Here is a 17,781-nt window from a genome sequence, read left to right as displayed (position 1 = left end):
CTTTATTTTGAAAACACCTTACTTTACAACCGGAAAAAAACGTATTTCATTTCCTCTGAAATCTTTTCCAACAACTAGCTAACGTTATATCGCACAGGGAATTGAGAAGCAATAATCAACGATTTTTTTTGCAGTTTTGCATCCTCAATAAATAGACAGGGTCTGCAGTCAGCACAAAAATGGTAAGAGTGTTTTGTTTTACGTTTTAAGAGGTGAAAACATGCAGTATTCGCTATATTAGCTCCTGTTAGTCCATCGTAGGTAAGCTAACGTTAACAAGCTACGATGCTTACTAACGTTAACACGTTAACGTTACTCAGTCAAACATGTATTTTGTCTAGTTTCTTCCCTTGCTATAAACACCTAACGTTAGTTTTAAGGTCAACTCTGAATTATCCTTACTTGTCTCTGTTTGTAATCCTAAATAAAGTAACTTATGCGGGACATCTCAGTAGGTGATTGAGTGTTGCTCAATAACAAGCGTTTATCTCCTGTTTGAAAACCTTTGGGAGAAGCGTAACGTTACTCGTCATGCTTAGATGCATCAGAGCAAAACATAAATCAGCGCATCAATAATTCAGGTAATGTGTGATTATAATAAGCTGGCATTATTTTGTGTAACGTTATTTAATATTATTCATCTTTACAGTCGCACACAATTTTGCTTGTCCAACCAACCAAGAGACCCGAGGGCCGCACATACGCTGACTATGAGTCAGTGAATGAATGTATGGAAGGTGAGTCTTCAGCTGTTTTAAAATAGTTTACACTAATTAATAATTCACGTTGCTGTTTTGTCTTTGCCTTTTGGTGTATTGAGTGTAGTCTAAACCCACAGAACATTCATTTGTCATCGTGTGGGGGTAAACTCACTAAATATCTTATTTGTCTCGGATTTAAAAGAAAATAAGACCCTTTACCATTTAGGACCTGTGAGGAAACGTTGCAGCCATGTAATGCCCTTGTGTATAGAACTATTAGGTTTATATGTTTTTACATTTATTTTGTAATTTCTCACAGCACAATCAACTGGAATATATTTCATTAATAGTTTTGGAATTTTATTCATTTTATTTATCTATTATTTCTCCTTTCTCTCTCTCTCCTTTTTAGTGAAATCTGTAGTGTTGTTATTTACAGTCTCTCAAACGTTGTTACATTGTTGCAAAAGCTGCTATATACTTTAAATCAAGTTTATTGTTATATGCACAATTTTAGCCATTTTCTTTTGATGCACACTTTTGGAAATAGTTTTACTTTCATTCAGCATGTCCTGCACCTTTCTTCCAGGTGTTTGCAAAATGTATGAAGAGCATCTCAAGAGGATGAATCCAAACAGTCCCTCCATCACTTATGACATTAGTCAGTTGTTTGACTTTATTGACGATTTGGCAGATCTGAGCTGTCTTGTGTAAGTATGATTTAGTTGGTCAATGTCTGTCGATTTGAATACAAATCAACCTTGCATTGAAGTGTTGATTACTTCCAGTAAATATAACAATTACATGTTTATACAGGTACAGAGCTGACACTCAAACATACCAACCATACAACAAAGACTGGATCAAGGAAAAGATATATGTCCTGCTGCGGCGTCAGGCTCAGCAGGCAGCAAAGTAAAAGCATAAGTGAGGAGTTGTCCTGCTACACACACTTGGAAGGAGTTTATGCTGCACTATGTTTCTTGAAGATCTGTGTATAAGAACAACATTGTCAGACTGACAAGGGAAGGGTTTCCGTATACTATACATTGGGAAAGGAAGGGGCTGTCAGACTGGGGAAACATCAGAAATGTGGGCCTTTTTATATAGAAAATGGAGCCATGCTTGGCAGCATATGTATGTCTAAGTTCAGAGTGCTGCAAGGACTAACTTATTGATGGAGAGGGATCTGGGCTTTGAGAAATGCTCCACAGGCTTGATAACTTTTTTTTTTTTTTTTGGTCAAAATTTTAGTAGTGTGCTTTCAGTTTCCTTAAAAGTTCTGACACTTTTTATATACATGTACTGGGCAGTTGGATTTGAACATGCTGTGTATTTCAAATGCATATGATTTGTTTGACATACATGTCTGCAGACTGACTAACTGATCCCAGAACATTTATTTTTCATGTTTCATCTGTTATTATTATTATTATTGTTATTGTTACTTTATCCTACCATCATGATGTAAAATGCTGTTTTTAGTAGCATCTGATTTCAACTGTCCCCGTTTCTGTTTTCTCTGATATGAACAAAATAAACTATTGTTTTCTTAATGGTCTCAGCTCTTGAATATACAACCGTTATAATACAATACATTTTCTTGTTTATTCGGAGTCTCAGTATAGAAATGGCTGTTTGACAGGGATCTACATTGGGATCCATGTATCTGTCAAACGGTTGCACTACTGGTTAAATATGATGCAGAGTGGCTGGATGGTAAGTTGTATAAAAGGTAAAGGGCAGAATGATATTGGATGTTGCTGGAACCTCTCGAGTCATTTCTGCTGATCACCATTCATTAGAAATTGAATTTGTGGGCTGTTATGTTACTGTCTCTTTAAATGTGGCGGGCTGCCCTGTTGTTGCTGTGCTGGAAACCCCGTACTGACTCTGAAGGGACCCAAGATGGCTGAATACTCACAGGGGGGGCAGTTAGCCATTATCTGAGCAAGACATCGGGAATGAATGGCAAATAGCGTTGTAATGTAAAGCGTAACCTTAAAGTAATTACACGACTACAGTTTGTTGGTTTGCATATTGTTTTGGAATGCATGAATACCAGTAAGGAGAGAGTGGTCTCTCCGCGGCCCCGAGCCAGAACATGGCGGAACACTTGGGGAAGAAATAGCCGCTAACGCTAGCTAGCTGGCGCATTATTCAGACGCAATTAGTAACATCGGTCCAGGGTAAACACGGTGTCTGCGGTCCGCAATTGTAAAATAATGTTATCGCTGCACAGCTCTGGTCATTTTGCTTCAAATGGTTGTTAACATTGACTATATAGAGCGTAGGCAGTTAGCGTACTAGCTAGCTAGCTAGTTAACGCGTTAGGTTTTCTAGCTAACGTTGCCCGCTAGCGTACAAGCTGTAACGTTACTAATAATCTGGCAGATTGTTTTGGGGGCCAGATAGCGTAACGGTGGGGCTTATTCTGGATAGCGTCACTCCTCTCTTAACTGTGTGCTAGGACTCCGCAATATATGTCATCCCTTGTTTTGTCGATTAACACGCTATCTAATGTTAATGCCCTCCTCACTGTAAAGTAACGTTAGACTGTCGTCAGCTTGCTACAATGATCTGTAAGATGATTTTGTGGGGCGCGTTGCCTCTAACACGAGTGATATAAGTATTGAGGCAGCTCGTTAAAATAATCAGATATTGTAGTTGTAACTGCATAATCGATCGGGGAATCTTCCTGGATGCTCGTCCGGGTGTTCCGCTTTTAAGTTCCTTCAAAGAACTGTTGACCTGAGCTGGTTGACCCCTGACACTAGCTAGTTAAGTTAGCTAGTACTGCATTGTAGAAGTGATCAGGTGTTAAACGTGAATTGAAGTTGTGGCGTTACTGACGTTAGGTGAAGCAGGCACCCTGTAAAAGCCAAGAAGGTCCGGAAGGGGGAAACCGGTTACAACTACCTGCCAAGATGACTGACACTCGTCGACGAGTCAAAGTCTATACCCTCAATGAGGACAGACAGTGGGATGACCGTGGGACCGGGCATGTCTCCTCGGGCTATGTGGAGCGTTTGAAAGGCACGTCTCTACTGGTGCGAGCAGAGAGTGATGGTAAGGCGAAGTAATTATTAAAAGGGATTGGCATATGCCAATTACGAGATCACTTGCAGTGTATTGGTCATCGTTATAGATGCTCAATACTTACTATATGTAACTAATACCTTCCACATAATTATTTTAATCAGCTTAAACCATGCATGTAACCCTTACTTGTATGCATTGAATACCCTAACCTACTCTCTTCATGTCATTTTGGCAACACTTGTGGGCTACCTTTGTTTTTAACCTGACAGGTTCCCTACTGCTGGAGTCCAAAATCAATCCAAACACTGCCTACCAGAAACAACAGGTCAGTATACTCATCTAGAATATGGATTTTCCTTCTGTGTGTACTAATTGTAAATTGGCTTTGTTTTTCTTTTGGAAAGGATACATTGATAGTATGGTCAGAGGCAGAAAATTATGATCTGGCACTCAGCTTCCAGGAGAAGGCTGGCTGTGATGAAATCTGGGAGAAAATATGCCAGGTAGCTGCACTTATCTTTTGTGTGGGTGTGTGTTTGTCTGCTCTCTGTGAATACATTTGATATCAAGTGTGTTTGGGTGTTCCTGGTAATAGGTTCTGTAACTAATCACATCACTCATATGTTAAGGTGCAGGGAAAGGACCCATCAGTGGACATCACCCAGGATGTGGTGGACGAGTCTGAGGAGGAACGCTTTGACGACATGTCGTCGCCAGGTCTGGAGTTACCACCATGTGAACTGAACCGCTTGGAGGACCTTGCTGAGCTGGTGGCCTCCTCACTCCCATCCCCACTGCGGCGTGAGAAACTGGCACTGGCTGTGGAAAACGAGGGCTACATTCGCAAGCTTCTGGAACTGTTCCGTGTGTGTGAGGATTTGGAGAACAGAGAGGGACTGCACCACCTGTATGAAATCATTAAAGGCATCTTCCTGCTCAATCGTACTGCACTTTTTGAGGTTATGTTCTCTGAGGAGTGCATTATGGACATCATTGGTTGTCTGGAGTTTGATCCAGCACTCCCACAGCCACGGCGGCATCGGGAGTTTCTTACTAAGACAGCCCGCTTTAAAGAGGTGATTCCCATCTTGGATCCTGAACTGCGTCAGAAAATACACCAGACGTATCGGGTGCAGTATATTCAGGACATGGTGCTGCCCACGCCCTCTGTTTTTGAGGAAAACATGCTGTCCACCCTGCACTCCTTCATCTTCTTCAACAAGGTGGAGATTGTGGGCATGCTACAGGTGAGACAGACAGATATGTATTTTAAGGTTTGCCAGTGAAGGGTATTTCTTATTATTTTCATATAAAATGTGTGTGTGCACTACATTTTCATTTTTAAAATGTTCTCATTGCAAAAGCAAATGATACAAATGCTTATACCACATAACATCAAAAGGCACACATAAAAGAATATAAAAAAAAATTAAAAAAAATGTTTATGCAGTGAGGACTGGAAATTACACATCTGTAGGATTGCATTTTTGATTGTGCATTACCCAGTCTGAGTTTGTCTGCTAGTCTTTTATGGTCATGTGACCTTTGTGTTTTTGTACTGTGTCAACTCAGCAGTGTTTATGTATGGCTGTCTCCATAGAGATGGAGAAGTGTTGTGTAAATCAGTTATGCTGCGCTAGAGGAAAACTGGCACGCTGTTTACTCTAGTACGTATTGTTCTATGTGAAATTCTGAAGTCAAACACTACTGATACTGACCTTTTCTTCCTTACTTATCCTGAGGCAGTCTTGTCACAAATGCACACAAGTCTTTGTTCATTTAAAATAACACTTGATCTATTTATGAGTTATCTGTGTAAAAAAAATCTAATGTACATAACCCATCAGTAAAAAAACCCCCACAAATGTTACGTGGGAGTTTTTTCAGACTTTTTATATAAAGTAGATTGCATTAATGTAAACTGCAATAGTACTAAATAACAGTGAACAAAATACATGTTTTTGATTTCTGGTTGTGAATTGAATCTAAAGCAATGTTTATAATGACAAATTATGTCAAACTATAACAAACTATAAATCAGTCATTGGTAAATACGGTGAATGTTATTTTTGTTTGCTGGTTATTTGTATTTGACTCATACCATTAAAGATCAACAACAGCTGTGTTACGATAGATTTAACCCTCGATAAATGTCAGGGTCAAGGGTAATTTTTTCCGTTTCCTGATTTGTTGACCCTCAATGTGATACTCACCCCGTCTCATCTCCCCTTCCTTTTTGATGTCAGGACGATGAGAAGTTCCTGACAGACCTCTTTGCACAGCTAACAGATGAGGCTACAGATGACGACAAAAGACATGAACTGGTAGGGCAGACCTTAATCGGAGATTATTTATCAAATGCTGTCTTCATTTTTCTCCTTGTCCCTTGTTTCATAGACGCATGATTTGTTTCTTCCTCACAGGTGAACTTCCTAAAGGAATTCTGTGCATTCTCACAAACGTTACAACCTCAAAACAGAGACGCGTTCTTCAAGACATTGTCAAACATGGGCATTCTACCTGCACTAGAGGTCATACTGGTGAGTGCAGAAACCTCAACATTAATCAGAATTAAGTTAATTGGATAGTTTGCTCAGACATACAAAGGATTTGGCTCCTGGTGTCAGTAGCTTTGGTAGTGGGGTGACCATTTTTTGCATTAGGATCATGGAATGTGCCTAGATAAATTAAGACGTACTCCTAGAAGAAAAATATGAAGCAAAACAGTGTGTTGTGTGAATGTGTTGGCAGTGTAACTGATCCATACAATGCTATTCGGTTACCAAGGATTGTGCACAACACAAGAACATGTTGACTTTGGTATTAAATTACATTGTGTTGTGACTAAGGAACCAGTTTTATGACTTGTATTTTTTTGTGTGCAGCACTTGTTTGAGGTGAATGACTAAAAAGTGGTAGTCTCTAGTTTAAGGGTATTTAAGTACTTCTCATTATGACCATGGCACAGCATTGTTTTTCTTTAACAAGCAAATGAACCTGTACTGTAATAAAACAAACCAAATACTGATTTTGTCTGTGTAATGTTAAACCTTGAGGATTGCCATTCATTGAACATATATAGTTGAGCATCAGGGTGGCTGCTGCAGGTTGTCATGGTACTAAACTCTTCTCCCAAGTCTTATCAAACACTAATTGAACTGGTGCATCTAATCATACTTGGTTGTTTTATTTGTCTGGGGAGTATGCTCTTAGGTCGGCTCTTGGCCACTCAAGACCCTGTTTCAAATATGTACATTCAGAGGTGGCAATGCCACATTCCTTATCACGTATGTGTGTGTATGTAAATCTGACCAGAATGTAGATATTGCAAAAAAAATTCTAGCTCTCCAAAATAAGAATCCTAGATAAGCTGCAATGTGTGTAGTGGTTGTGTGTATGTGGTGGTTGGGTGGGAAGTTCACAGCCTGAAAAGAGGGCATGTTGGAGGAAGGATGATTTACTAATTGGTGAAGCAATCTGATTGTTTATTCCATTTTATTTGTTTTTTTTGTGATCCAATTTTTATTTTATTTGAAACAAACAAGTTTGTACAGACCAGTTGGAGTGTAGAAGACAAAAACAAACAAACCAAACAGAATATAATATATGAAAGTTGCAGACAACATACAATAATATATAAAATAAAATACCCCCCCCCCAACACAGACACACACATACGCACAAATAACCCCATACCCCCTATTCACCCCCCCTATTCAACCCCACCACCACCACCCTCCCCTATTCATACTGACAGTACACACTTCTTAGCATTCAGCTAGTGTAACGTTGTGCCATATACAGTGACAGAGCATAACAATCTTACATACCACAAAAACTCTCAATCACAAAATTAGGCAATACGGCTCTTAATCTGCCCTCTAACATAATTTACAGCTTAACATGATCCAGATAATATAAGACTTTTTTGATCCCTGAGGGGAGAGTCACATTCACAATCCACTGACATATATAATTCATGTTCATTAAACAGGGAATGGATGACGTTCAGGTGCGTGGGGCAGCCACAGATATTTTCTCTTATCTGGTGGAGTACAACCCCTCCATGGTACGAGAGTTTGTCATGCAGGAGTCTCAGCAGAATGATGACGTAAGTATATGAACAAAGTCTGCCAGAAATATCAGAGAATGATGTTCATCATTTCATCACATAGGTAGATATAAATTAGTTACATGTTACTAATTATTATTATTATTAACTGATTATTTATTGGCCCTTCAGGACATCCTCCTGATCAACCTGATCATAGAACACATGATCTGTGATACAGACCCAGAGCTAGGTGGAGCAGTGCAGCTGATGGGTCTGCTTCGGACTCTGGTGGACCCTGAGAACATGCTGGCTACTGCAAATGTGAGTTTGCGTTTTTACTCCTAAACACGTCCGTTTATACACACAATGTCCAGAAGCACTTTTGAATGTTGGATTTTTGTTGTGAGTGAAGTGGCATTGCTTGCTCAATTCAGTTCAGTCAATCTGGATCAAGTAAAAACTCCTTTATGGTCCTTAAATTTCGTTTAAGGACGTTTAAAAGATTCAAGAGAGAAGAGACACGGACACGGAGTCTACCATTCTAAAGCCAAGAGTTAGGCAGCACTGCAACAACAGGATTATTACAAGGAGCAAAGGGAGGTGGTGGTGTAAATATGCAGGTGCCACATTTGCTTTTTATACATGCAAAAGAGAAGAATGTGATCCATATGTGGATATTGGCTGAAACAAATTAAATATCTATACCATAGAGCTGGACTTTCCTGATAATCAATTTACACGTTGGGACAGAGCTCTGCACCTTCACCATTGTGAACATTGTGACATGTGTTGGGTTGTGTAAAAACATGAATTGCCGTAGATATCAAAATCGTGTTACTTAGTAAAAAAAAAAAAAAGTGTTCTTTCATTTTTCTTTCCAGAAAACAGAAAAAACCGAGTTCCTGAGCTTCTTCTACAAGCACTGTATGCACGTCCTCTCAGCTCCCCTACTGGCCAACACCACGGAGGAAAAACCAAGCAAAGGTATTGAATACCTGCGAGGTGTGTTTGTTGGCTCTGTAAATACAACTTTGAGAATAATGCACAAGTATGTTATGTTGCTTACTACCTTTACCTTTCTATTAGATGATTTTCAAACATCCCAGTTGCTGGCCTTGATTTTGGAGCTGCTTACATTCTGTGTTGAGCACCACACCTATCACATTAAGAACTACATCATCAACAAGGACATTCTCAGGAGGGTACTGGTGCTCACTGCCTCTCAGCACGCCTTCCTGGCACTATGTGAGTCACATATAATCCCTTTAATTCTTAGTAACTGTCAACTTGAACATCATGTGTGCACCATTAAACTTTTTAAATCAAATTTTGAACATTTTGTTTTGAGCTTTAATATATTCATCTTTATCTTTCTGTGCCCAGGTGCCCTACGCTTCATGCGGAGGATCATTGGTCTGAAGGATGAATTCTACAATCGCTACATCATGAGAAACTTTCTCTTCGAGCCTGTCATCAAGGCCTTCCTTAACAACGGCTCACGCTACAATCTTATGAACTCAGCCATCATTGAGATGTTTGAGTATGTCCGTGTGGTGAGTATTTTCTTGAATTTTTGCACAAATTCTTTTTTTTTTTGTCCAAACAGTTAACATGGATATGTTTTTTTTCCCGTTTGGACAAGTGATCAGGTAAATTGATTAGCAGCCAGCCAGTCATTGTATACACCTCAAAAGTACACATTATTTGATGTGATCATGTGTACACTGCATATGATTGTGAATTGATATGAAAAGCTTTTTAATGCATTTTTTTATGCAATTTCTAGATCAACTCTGTAAAAAGGAACCAATATTTGTAGGCTCTCAAACCACATCCCGATAAGTGAAAACATTTTCTCGATTCATTTTAACTAGTTTGGTGTGTTCTCCCCTCCCTTTCTCTCCCTTGCTCACTTTCTCCTCACTTCATTCCTCTTCTGCTCTGCCTCTGTCCTAAAACTCTGAACTACTTGTCTTACCTTTCCATACTTTCCCCCTCATTTTCTCATACTACTGTGTCTCTACACTCCTCCTTTTCTCTCCTCCCATTGCCCCTAGGAGGACGTGAAGTCTCTCACAGCTCATATAGTAGAGAACTACTGGAAAGCTCTGGAGGATGTTGACTATGTTCAAACCTTCAAGGGCTTAAAGCTGCGGTATGAACAGCAACGAGAGAGGCAAGACAACCCCAAACTGGATAGGTGAGTAAGCCATGGCTGCACTACTAAAGGCTGTTTTATGCTTCTGCATCAACTCCACGGCGTTGCTCCTACGGCGTTGTGACCCTTTCGGAGTTCTGCGTCGGGGTTGCTTTGCATCGCGGTGCATTTCACCGCCATAACGCTAGGGGGTGTCGTCTGTGTCGCTCACCACCAAAACGGTACTCAGAATGGCAAACCCCATAGACTGTCGTGCTAAAATATTGATCTTATTTGTTTGGCCTTTTCTTGCTTAGATTTTGTAAAAAGTATCGAGAAATAGACACAGTAAAATCCGTTGACCTAGTTACTGTAACCAGAAAATAAGTCTGAGGTTATTTGCGAGGTGTCTGCCAGCCAGTTTGTTATGTTAGCAAACTTTAGCACAACTGCCCACAAAGTACTGCTTGCTGGCGAAGTGCTAATTTCAAAACGTTACTGACATGTAGACACTTTACAAACGGATAACCCCGTCATTGTAACCAAAATATGTCTGAGTTTATTTGCAAACGTATGTCAGTGAACTAGCATGTTTCTACTCCCCACAGCAGGCTGCTTGAAACACCAACTATCGACACACATGACGAGTTGACCAATCACAGTTCTTGCGTCTGCGTCACCTCGACGCAAAGTTAAACATTTTTTGAGGTGCACGTCGAGCTATGGCGGAGGGCTCTGAGAGGGGTTCGCGGCAACGCAGAGGGGTCTGCGGGGGTACGCCATCGATTCGACGTAGAAGCATAAATCAACCTTAATCCTACTGCTGCTACTACTACAACAACTGTTACACCATCACTAATTATTTAATGAGTAAAGGAATCCTTTGCCTGTGAGTGTGTCTCACAGTACATGGAAAGAACAATGTCAGTGTGACATTCCAGTCAGATAACTCAAATAACTGTTAAAATGACAAATATATTGTTTCTGCTGTAGCCTATGCTACCAACTACAGGGAACAAAGTATAACTATTGCAACGTGATGCAAGGGTAGTTTTAATTCCAACATTATTCTATCAACAGACATTTACATCGATAGTCTGGCATTATAATTTATTGTGTAAGACTCCTTTTAATGGCAGGCTAGCAGATACGGTTGACTTGCGCTAGCCTAGCACCAGAAAACTCTGCAACTGGAAGGACTGGATGAAAAGTGTTAAACTGTCTCCACTGATAAATAACACACTGGCTAACTTGGAAATGAGGTCCTACATCCAAGATTCTGAACCACCCCTTTAAAAAAAACTGCTTGTGACATCTCACATGTGCCTTTAACTTAAAACTGAATATTTAACCCACTTTGTCAAAAATACCGAGATATAGTGCATCACCATTCAGCCCGAAAAATACAGCATTATGATTTTTAGTCCATATCGCCCAGCCCTAAGATAGTGGCTATTTTATGTGTATCATCTTTTGACATTTTGCGTGTATACTTGTTGTCCTACAGATTTCTCAGCTAAATACAATAGGTGCTGTCTGACTGGCTGAGATTGTGCAATGTATGTACCACTTACTCATCTATGACTCTGACTGAAGTACACACAGTCAAGAGCATGTCACTTATGTTGCCGCAACCTACACTCAGCATACTTTCCAACAACAGGTGTTTTTATTTATTTTTTTTATTTTACTTTGGTCCTTTGATTTTTTTTGTTTTGTTAATCAACCACTACACACTGCAACCAATCAGTAATAGTTCATGCTTCTTATGTAGCACCTTTTCATACACTATATTTTTGTAGAGCTCACTTAAACCTTTCATATGCTTGTGGTTTATTATAATGTCTGCATAAAGGACCTAATTTGCAATAATTGTCATTATGTCAGGGGTTCATACAAGGTGCTTTAAGTACTTAAATTTGAGCAGGAGAAAAATCAGGTACTGAAAATGTCCCTTTTTTGACAAAGTGCTTATAAAGCCCTTACAATTTGAATGAACCAAATAACTTATATTTTGACCAAGGTTATGCTTATGAAGTGAAGTCATTATAATAAAATTGCTTAGAATGAGAAATCGCTCAGGTTTTTTAAAATTTTTATTCTGATGCATCACCGTCTCGTGCTCCGCTGCGCTCACTCACCCTCTCCTTTCTTCCTTACCTTAATGACCCCCTTACCGAAAGCTAGCTATTATGAGCAGGGATTTGTGGTGTGGTGCAAATTTTATATATATTACATCTATCTATGCACTTTGTCTTCGTGCTTCATCTTAATGTTACTTATAGAGCTGGCTGGTGGAGGCAAGGGCTTGCAGTACTCGCTATGTTAACTTACTATTAAATTACAAAAAATGAGCTCTCCAAGCACTTACTCTTGGAACTATTGTGTCCTAGCAAAGTAATGCGGCATTGACAATACTACAGCTAATAATCACTGAAGTGACTGAGGAAGAATACGTGTCGATGACGGCTTGAGAAGCGCTCGTGTCAATGTCAGGACATATTTCTGAGTTTGGTTGTGTGTGTGTGTGTGTGTGTGTGTGTGTGTGTGTAGATGCGTCTGTGCGTATTTGTCCGCAGCGAATAGGTTTTTTGTGCGTAATTATTATGCCATTGTATTTCAGACAGTTAGATTTTACCTTCTTCAATTCTCCGATTGGTTGATTTTGTGGCACATTGTAACACTGTGGCAGATTGAGCGGGTGTGCAATGTGAGCTAGTGTGCAGCAGCAGTCTGCCCGCGCAGCGAACCAAGTTGTGAGAGGGCATATTAGTTAAACTGAGTAAGGGGTTATAAAACCTTGTTATATTAAAGACACTTTGTGAGTGAAAGCTGGTTTAAGACACACAAATGTGTATTTAGTTTTTTAACTCTAAGCGGTGCTTTATTCTCTCTAGCATGCGCTCCATCCTGAGGAACCACCGTTTCCGCCGTGATGCACGGACACTGGAGGATGAAGAGGAGATGTGGTTTAACACAGATGAGGATGACCTCGAGGATGGTGAGGCAGTGGTTCCTCCCTCTGACAAGATGAAAAGTGAGGAAGACCTCATGGAACCTATAAGCAAGTTCATGGAGAGAAAGAAATGTAAGCATGGAAATGCATGTTTTCCACCCTGGTTACAGAAGATGCATTTTGTTAACCCATTAAATGAAAAAAACAAAACAAAAAACGAACTCTCTCTACCCTCAGTGAAAGACGCAGACGACAAAGAAGTACTGGGCAAGTCAAGCTTATCAGGCAGGCAGAATCCCAGCTTCAAGCTCTCCTTCTCTGGCTCCACTAAAACCAGCCTCTCCAGCCCTCCTTCATCTGCCTCATTGAACCCAGGCTCTCCGGGATCACCAGGTTCTCCGGGCTCAGGGGCACGGAGCTCACCCTCCACCACAACTGTAACCACAAAGGTACGTGTCGGCATGTAAATGTGAAAAAGGTGTGGGTCTTAAACTTGAGTTGTTTTTTGTGTGAAGTCAGACAACTAATCTCCAGTGCTATTGAGAGACAACGTTTTTAAGGACAAAGCCAAAAGTGATTTTGCACAATGTCTGTTCTGTTTCTAACACTACTTAACTGAAAGGAAAGAGAGAATTTGGTGAAAATTGAGCTTTGACTATGAGTCTTCACACTTAGACTTTCAATTTTCACACAACTCCCACCATCCTTGTTGTGTATTACAAAGAATGGTCATTGCCACCAGTGTGCAATTAGACTGTACAGATTGTTAGCTTTATTTAGACACGAGGGAAATGGAGGGAGGGAGACTAAGAATGCAGGGCTCCAGACTAACTTTTTTTACTAGGAGCACTGTAGCCCCTAACTAAAAAAGATTTAGTGGCACAGGCAGAACATTTAGAGACGCACACCTTAATCGACCTGCAAGGCAATTTTTCACATTTCCCCCATTTTAACTTGTTTTACTGATAATGCTTTGGGGATAAATACAGACACTACAATATGCTGTTTTATTTCACTTCACAGTCACATTTTAATTGAATGGTACTTAACAAATGCACATTCACAAATGTAAACAAAGTATTATTATTATTATTGTCAATTATAACATTATTGCCTCAGCCCCATACAAGGTCTCCCTCACTCTTTTTTTGTTTACACTGAAATAGCAACCGTTTCTAAGGTGATTAGACTTCCATGGAAAGGGGAGTCTATCTAACGCCCAGTGTGGGAAATATTGAGTGATGAGGGAGCCAGAGTAGGGCTGCTCGATTATGGGAAAAAATATAATCCCGATTATTTTGGTCAATATTGAAATCACGATAATTTAACACGATTACTCGTTAATTATTGATTATTGAACTTAAAAAAACAGTGAAAAAAGGTAAATAAATCAACAGTAAAAAAAAATAAATAAAAATAAAACTGTGCAATTTGCCTTAATACTTTTCCTATTTAAACTTTCTTTTTTCATTCAGAACACAGGCGAAAATAAGAGTTTACTTGCAAAACGTAATGAGCTAAATAATAGTTTTTCTCGATTATTTTGTTTTTGTGATCATTGGGAGCTAAAATCATAATCATGATTAAATTTTGATTAATTGCACAGCCCTAAGCCAGAGACAGACGAGCTCACGCTCTCTGCCGTCTCTAACGTTGCCTCTCTTGAAGTGAAGGAGCGGTACCGTAGCGTGTGGCAAATGTCGGAGCTTCCATTAGCATTGTTGTAAAAATGCAAATAAATAAGTGAATGCACAGGTAATTAAGTGATATCCCGCAGTTTTGGTGTTGAAATAAAACCCTGTCCTTTATGTCTGAGACCGAGACAACATTGAATGCTGTCGATTTTGTGACTAGACCGAATACAACGGCACTGCCGAGGTCTGTCAACACAGCTCAGTGACCGGAAGTGCTGGCAAGCCAGGTTAAGACCATAAACAAAGAGATGAGGGCTAACGTTAGGCTAAGGCTAACTCCTTACCAGCTATCACTACGCAGCATATTCCTTGCAAATGTACGGTCTTTAGCAAACAAAATAGATGATCTTCTCACCTACACGGGCCTCCTTTTCAACATGAAATAAAAAACTCATCAAGTTTGCAGGTGGCACATGTGCGAGTAGTTTGAAATTACTCGCAGTGTCTCGTGGTCGCAGTCTGGAGCCCTGGAATGGCACATGAACAAATCCATGTGATTTACAGATCAAGTCAGTTTAAAATAAGTGCATTTACCAAAGACAGCCACATCGCTATCTGAAAGGGGGGGAAATTAAGATCAAATGAGAGTGATGCACATTAGAAACCCATACAAGAGAGAAGAAACAACAGTAACAAGTTACAGATTGAGACAAAATACAGAGAATTTGGGACAGTTTGTTGAGCACTAGCGGGGTGTTTTGGATGTTGAAAATTGTCCCAGGATTGATTGAATTCTACAACAGAGAGATGAGTGTGGTAGAGTTGTGAAGAACAACACTGTTATAGTTTCCAATCTACTAAATGTGCAGGTAGTATAGCCTAACAAGCCCAAACCAGGTCTACCAGGTGGCTTGTAGTGTTATTATCCCAGCCAAATAATACTTAACGTGTCTGATTAATTGGTCAGGGTAACTAGAATTATTATTATTTATTTTTTTTAAAGATTATTTTTTGGGCATTTCTGGCCTTTATTTTTGACAGGACAGCTGAAGACATGAAAGGAGAGAGAGAGGGGGGAATGACCTGCAGCAAAGGGCCGCAGGTCGGCGTCGAACCCGGGCCCCGCTGTGTCGAGGAGTAAACCTCTATATATAACTGAGCTATCATGACTAGATTTTGATGTGTGTGTTGTCGTTTGTTTCAGGGAGGTTTAGTGGGACTGGTGGACTATCCTGATGATGATGACGAGGAGGAGGAGGAGGAAGAGGAGGAGGAGGATGGGGAGAGTAAAGAGGACCCTCTGCCACCTTCGAAGAAGTCCAAACTGAGTTCCTAAAGAAGCTTCACTGTCTCAGCTTGTACTGTGCTCGGACAGTTTCAGCGCATAGACTTGACACAGGAATGATCAAACTTGTAAACAAATTGAATGAATGAAAGCCACCCCTTGCCGTCAGCGGGTGGCCAACAGAGGAGCAGACGTTGGGACGGATACGAAGCCTCCTCTGACTAGCCCACTTCATACAAGTGCCAATCAGGAAGCCAGGAGTGAAGAACCGTCTGAAACGTGGAGCAGACGTGTGAAAGTTGGGAGAGAAAAGATCACACTCAGACAGCATGAGACAGGTGGCAGTTTGGTTATTTAGCAACTTGAGGAAAAGACCACATACAAAAACACATGTACATGCAAACTGAAATCCCAGAGAGCTCGCAGGCTCTGACCATAACCCACTGCCCCCCGCCCCCCACTCAGGGAAGGACATCACAGCGGCCCAAATGGGTTGGCCAATTCAGACCCAGAACCAACACTCGCACCCCCATCCCCCTCCCCAGAATTCGCCATCCTCCTTGTTTCTTTCTACTTTTTCTCCTCTGCTCTTTCTCCCTTTCTTTGTCTGTTGCTTTCTGTCCCTTTTTTTTAAGTTAGTATATAGGACCAGACGGGAGGCAGCATGTGGCAAAGAGCTGTCCTTGTTGTCGTTTGATGATGTCATCAGTGTCGTCGTTCCTCAGCGGACGTTCTTTCTCTGAAGAGAAAAAAAAGCCAGCAGTTTCTTCATTATTTTCTTTTTGTTCCATATTTGTCTCTCAATCTTTCTCCTGTTTTTTGTAAATGATAACAAAAAAGACCTGCCTTTAAATGTTCAGGACGTTTTCAGTCACACTTGAACAGGTTTTTAAAGACCTCAGTAGGTGAGCTAGTTTTACCCTTTTTGCCCTTTGAAACTGCAGATTTTTTGGAGAATTTGTAATCCCGTCTTGATTAAAGATTGAGTGGAATTCTAGATGTGATGAATTTTGTCATATCTTTTCATTTTTTCCTTTTACATGAGTGTACACTTAGTTGTTCAGAATATTTGGGACCATTAAAATGATCTTTGCTGTAAGATGTCCTACTACCCTTTGTCCTAATAACTCAAGTGTTTCCTTGCTGCATTGTGCTGTTATTGATCAGTCTGGGTTTCCTTGGCACCATAAGAATGTGACCCTGTAATTGTAGCACAGAAGGTGCTGTTGGGTTCAACAAGCCACTAAACTTCACACTATAAAGATTAAAGACCTACAGCCCGGGGCTTCCTGTAGCTCACTTGATGCAGCGTGCGCCCCATGTACTCTTGATTCCTTGGCAGCTTGTCCCCCCTTTCCTGTCTATCTGTACTTTCTAATAAAAATAATCTAAAACGAAAAGATTTACAAGCACACCCTGAAACTGTAAAAATAACTACATTTTAGTGTACATTTTAATAATTCAATTTATTCCCTAGATTGATTTTGTGAAACCATGTAGACAACAAAATATATTGTCATGTTTTGTCAAACATGATTTGACTCAACTTTCAAGATGTGTTCCACACCTATTTTAGATTTTTATTCCAGGAATCAAAGCAATGCCTTATATTGTGAAAATCTGATTTATGTATACATTTAGCTCCTCATTTAATGGGCAGACCTCAGTTGCTGATCTCTATTATCCACCAGGTGGCACCCTTAGTCCATAAAAGAATGATCAGGTGTGTCTGTCCTCATGGATTATGTCATCTGTACTTTGTAATTTTTTACAGTAAATATGTTTGGGATGGTGGTCATTTTAGCACAGCCTAGGTTAACACTGTGAAAATATTTTGTGAGCATTTCATGCGTCTATGAATAGCTCTGGTTTGGTGCTGTCCTTACAGTACTATTATATAGCAATCCTTTCTACACTGCTTTAGCTAAGACAGATGGGTATCTGTTAATCAGTGGGTAATTTTAAGTGGTAG

General features: G+C 40.1%; 2 protein-coding genes across 5 annotated transcripts; both read left to right on the top strand.

Moving 5' to 3' along the window:
* The first annotated feature begins 44 nt into the window (after positions 1 to 44).
* Positions 45 to 2,257, top strand: erh (ERH mRNA splicing and mitosis factor). Its single transcript, XM_078275260.1, has 4 exons — positions 45 to 182; positions 650 to 737; positions 1,291 to 1,411; positions 1,518 to 2,257. The coding sequence occupies exons 1-4, from the start codon at positions 180 to 182 to the stop codon at positions 1,618 to 1,620; spliced, it is 315 nt and encodes a 104-aa protein (XP_078131386.1). The 5' UTR covers positions 45 to 179; the 3' UTR covers positions 1,621 to 2,257.
* A 325-nt stretch (positions 2,258 to 2,582) lies between these two features.
* smek1 (SMEK homolog 1, suppressor of mek1 (Dictyostelium)) lies at positions 2,583 to 16,908 on the top strand. 4 transcript variants are annotated; one of them, XM_078274102.1, is made up of 15 exons: positions 2,583 to 2,707; positions 3,560 to 3,770; positions 4,013 to 4,068; positions 4,148 to 4,246; positions 4,373 to 4,990; positions 5,990 to 6,067; positions 6,167 to 6,283; positions 7,738 to 7,854; positions 7,987 to 8,118; positions 8,679 to 9,042; positions 9,181 to 9,350; positions 9,855 to 9,997; positions 12,832 to 13,022; positions 13,128 to 13,339; positions 15,729 to 16,908. In XM_078274102.1, the coding sequence occupies exons 2-15, from the start codon at positions 3,629 to 3,631 to the stop codon at positions 15,858 to 15,860; spliced, it is 2,571 nt and encodes an 856-aa protein (XP_078130228.1). In that variant the 5' UTR covers positions 2,583 to 2,707; positions 3,560 to 3,628; the 3' UTR covers positions 15,861 to 16,908. The 4 variants fall into 4 exon arrangements, with proteins under 4 accessions (XP_078130228.1, XP_078130231.1, XP_078130230.1 ...); XM_078274105.1 differs by having other exon boundaries at positions 2,583 to 3,770; positions 8,679 to 8,781; positions 8,884 to 9,042; XM_078274104.1 differs by having other exon boundaries at positions 2,583 to 3,770; positions 8,679 to 8,799; positions 8,884 to 9,042; positions 9,858 to 9,997.
* The last annotated feature ends 873 nt before the right edge of the window (positions 16,909 to 17,781 follow it).

The sequence above is a fragment of the Sander vitreus genome, chromosome 18, assembly GCF_031162955.1.
Source record: "Sander vitreus isolate 19-12246 chromosome 18, sanVit1, whole genome shotgun sequence".
Taxonomy (NCBI): domain Eukaryota; kingdom Metazoa; phylum Chordata; class Actinopteri; order Perciformes; family Percidae; genus Sander; species Sander vitreus.
This window is presented reverse-complemented; position numbering and strand designations above follow the sequence as displayed.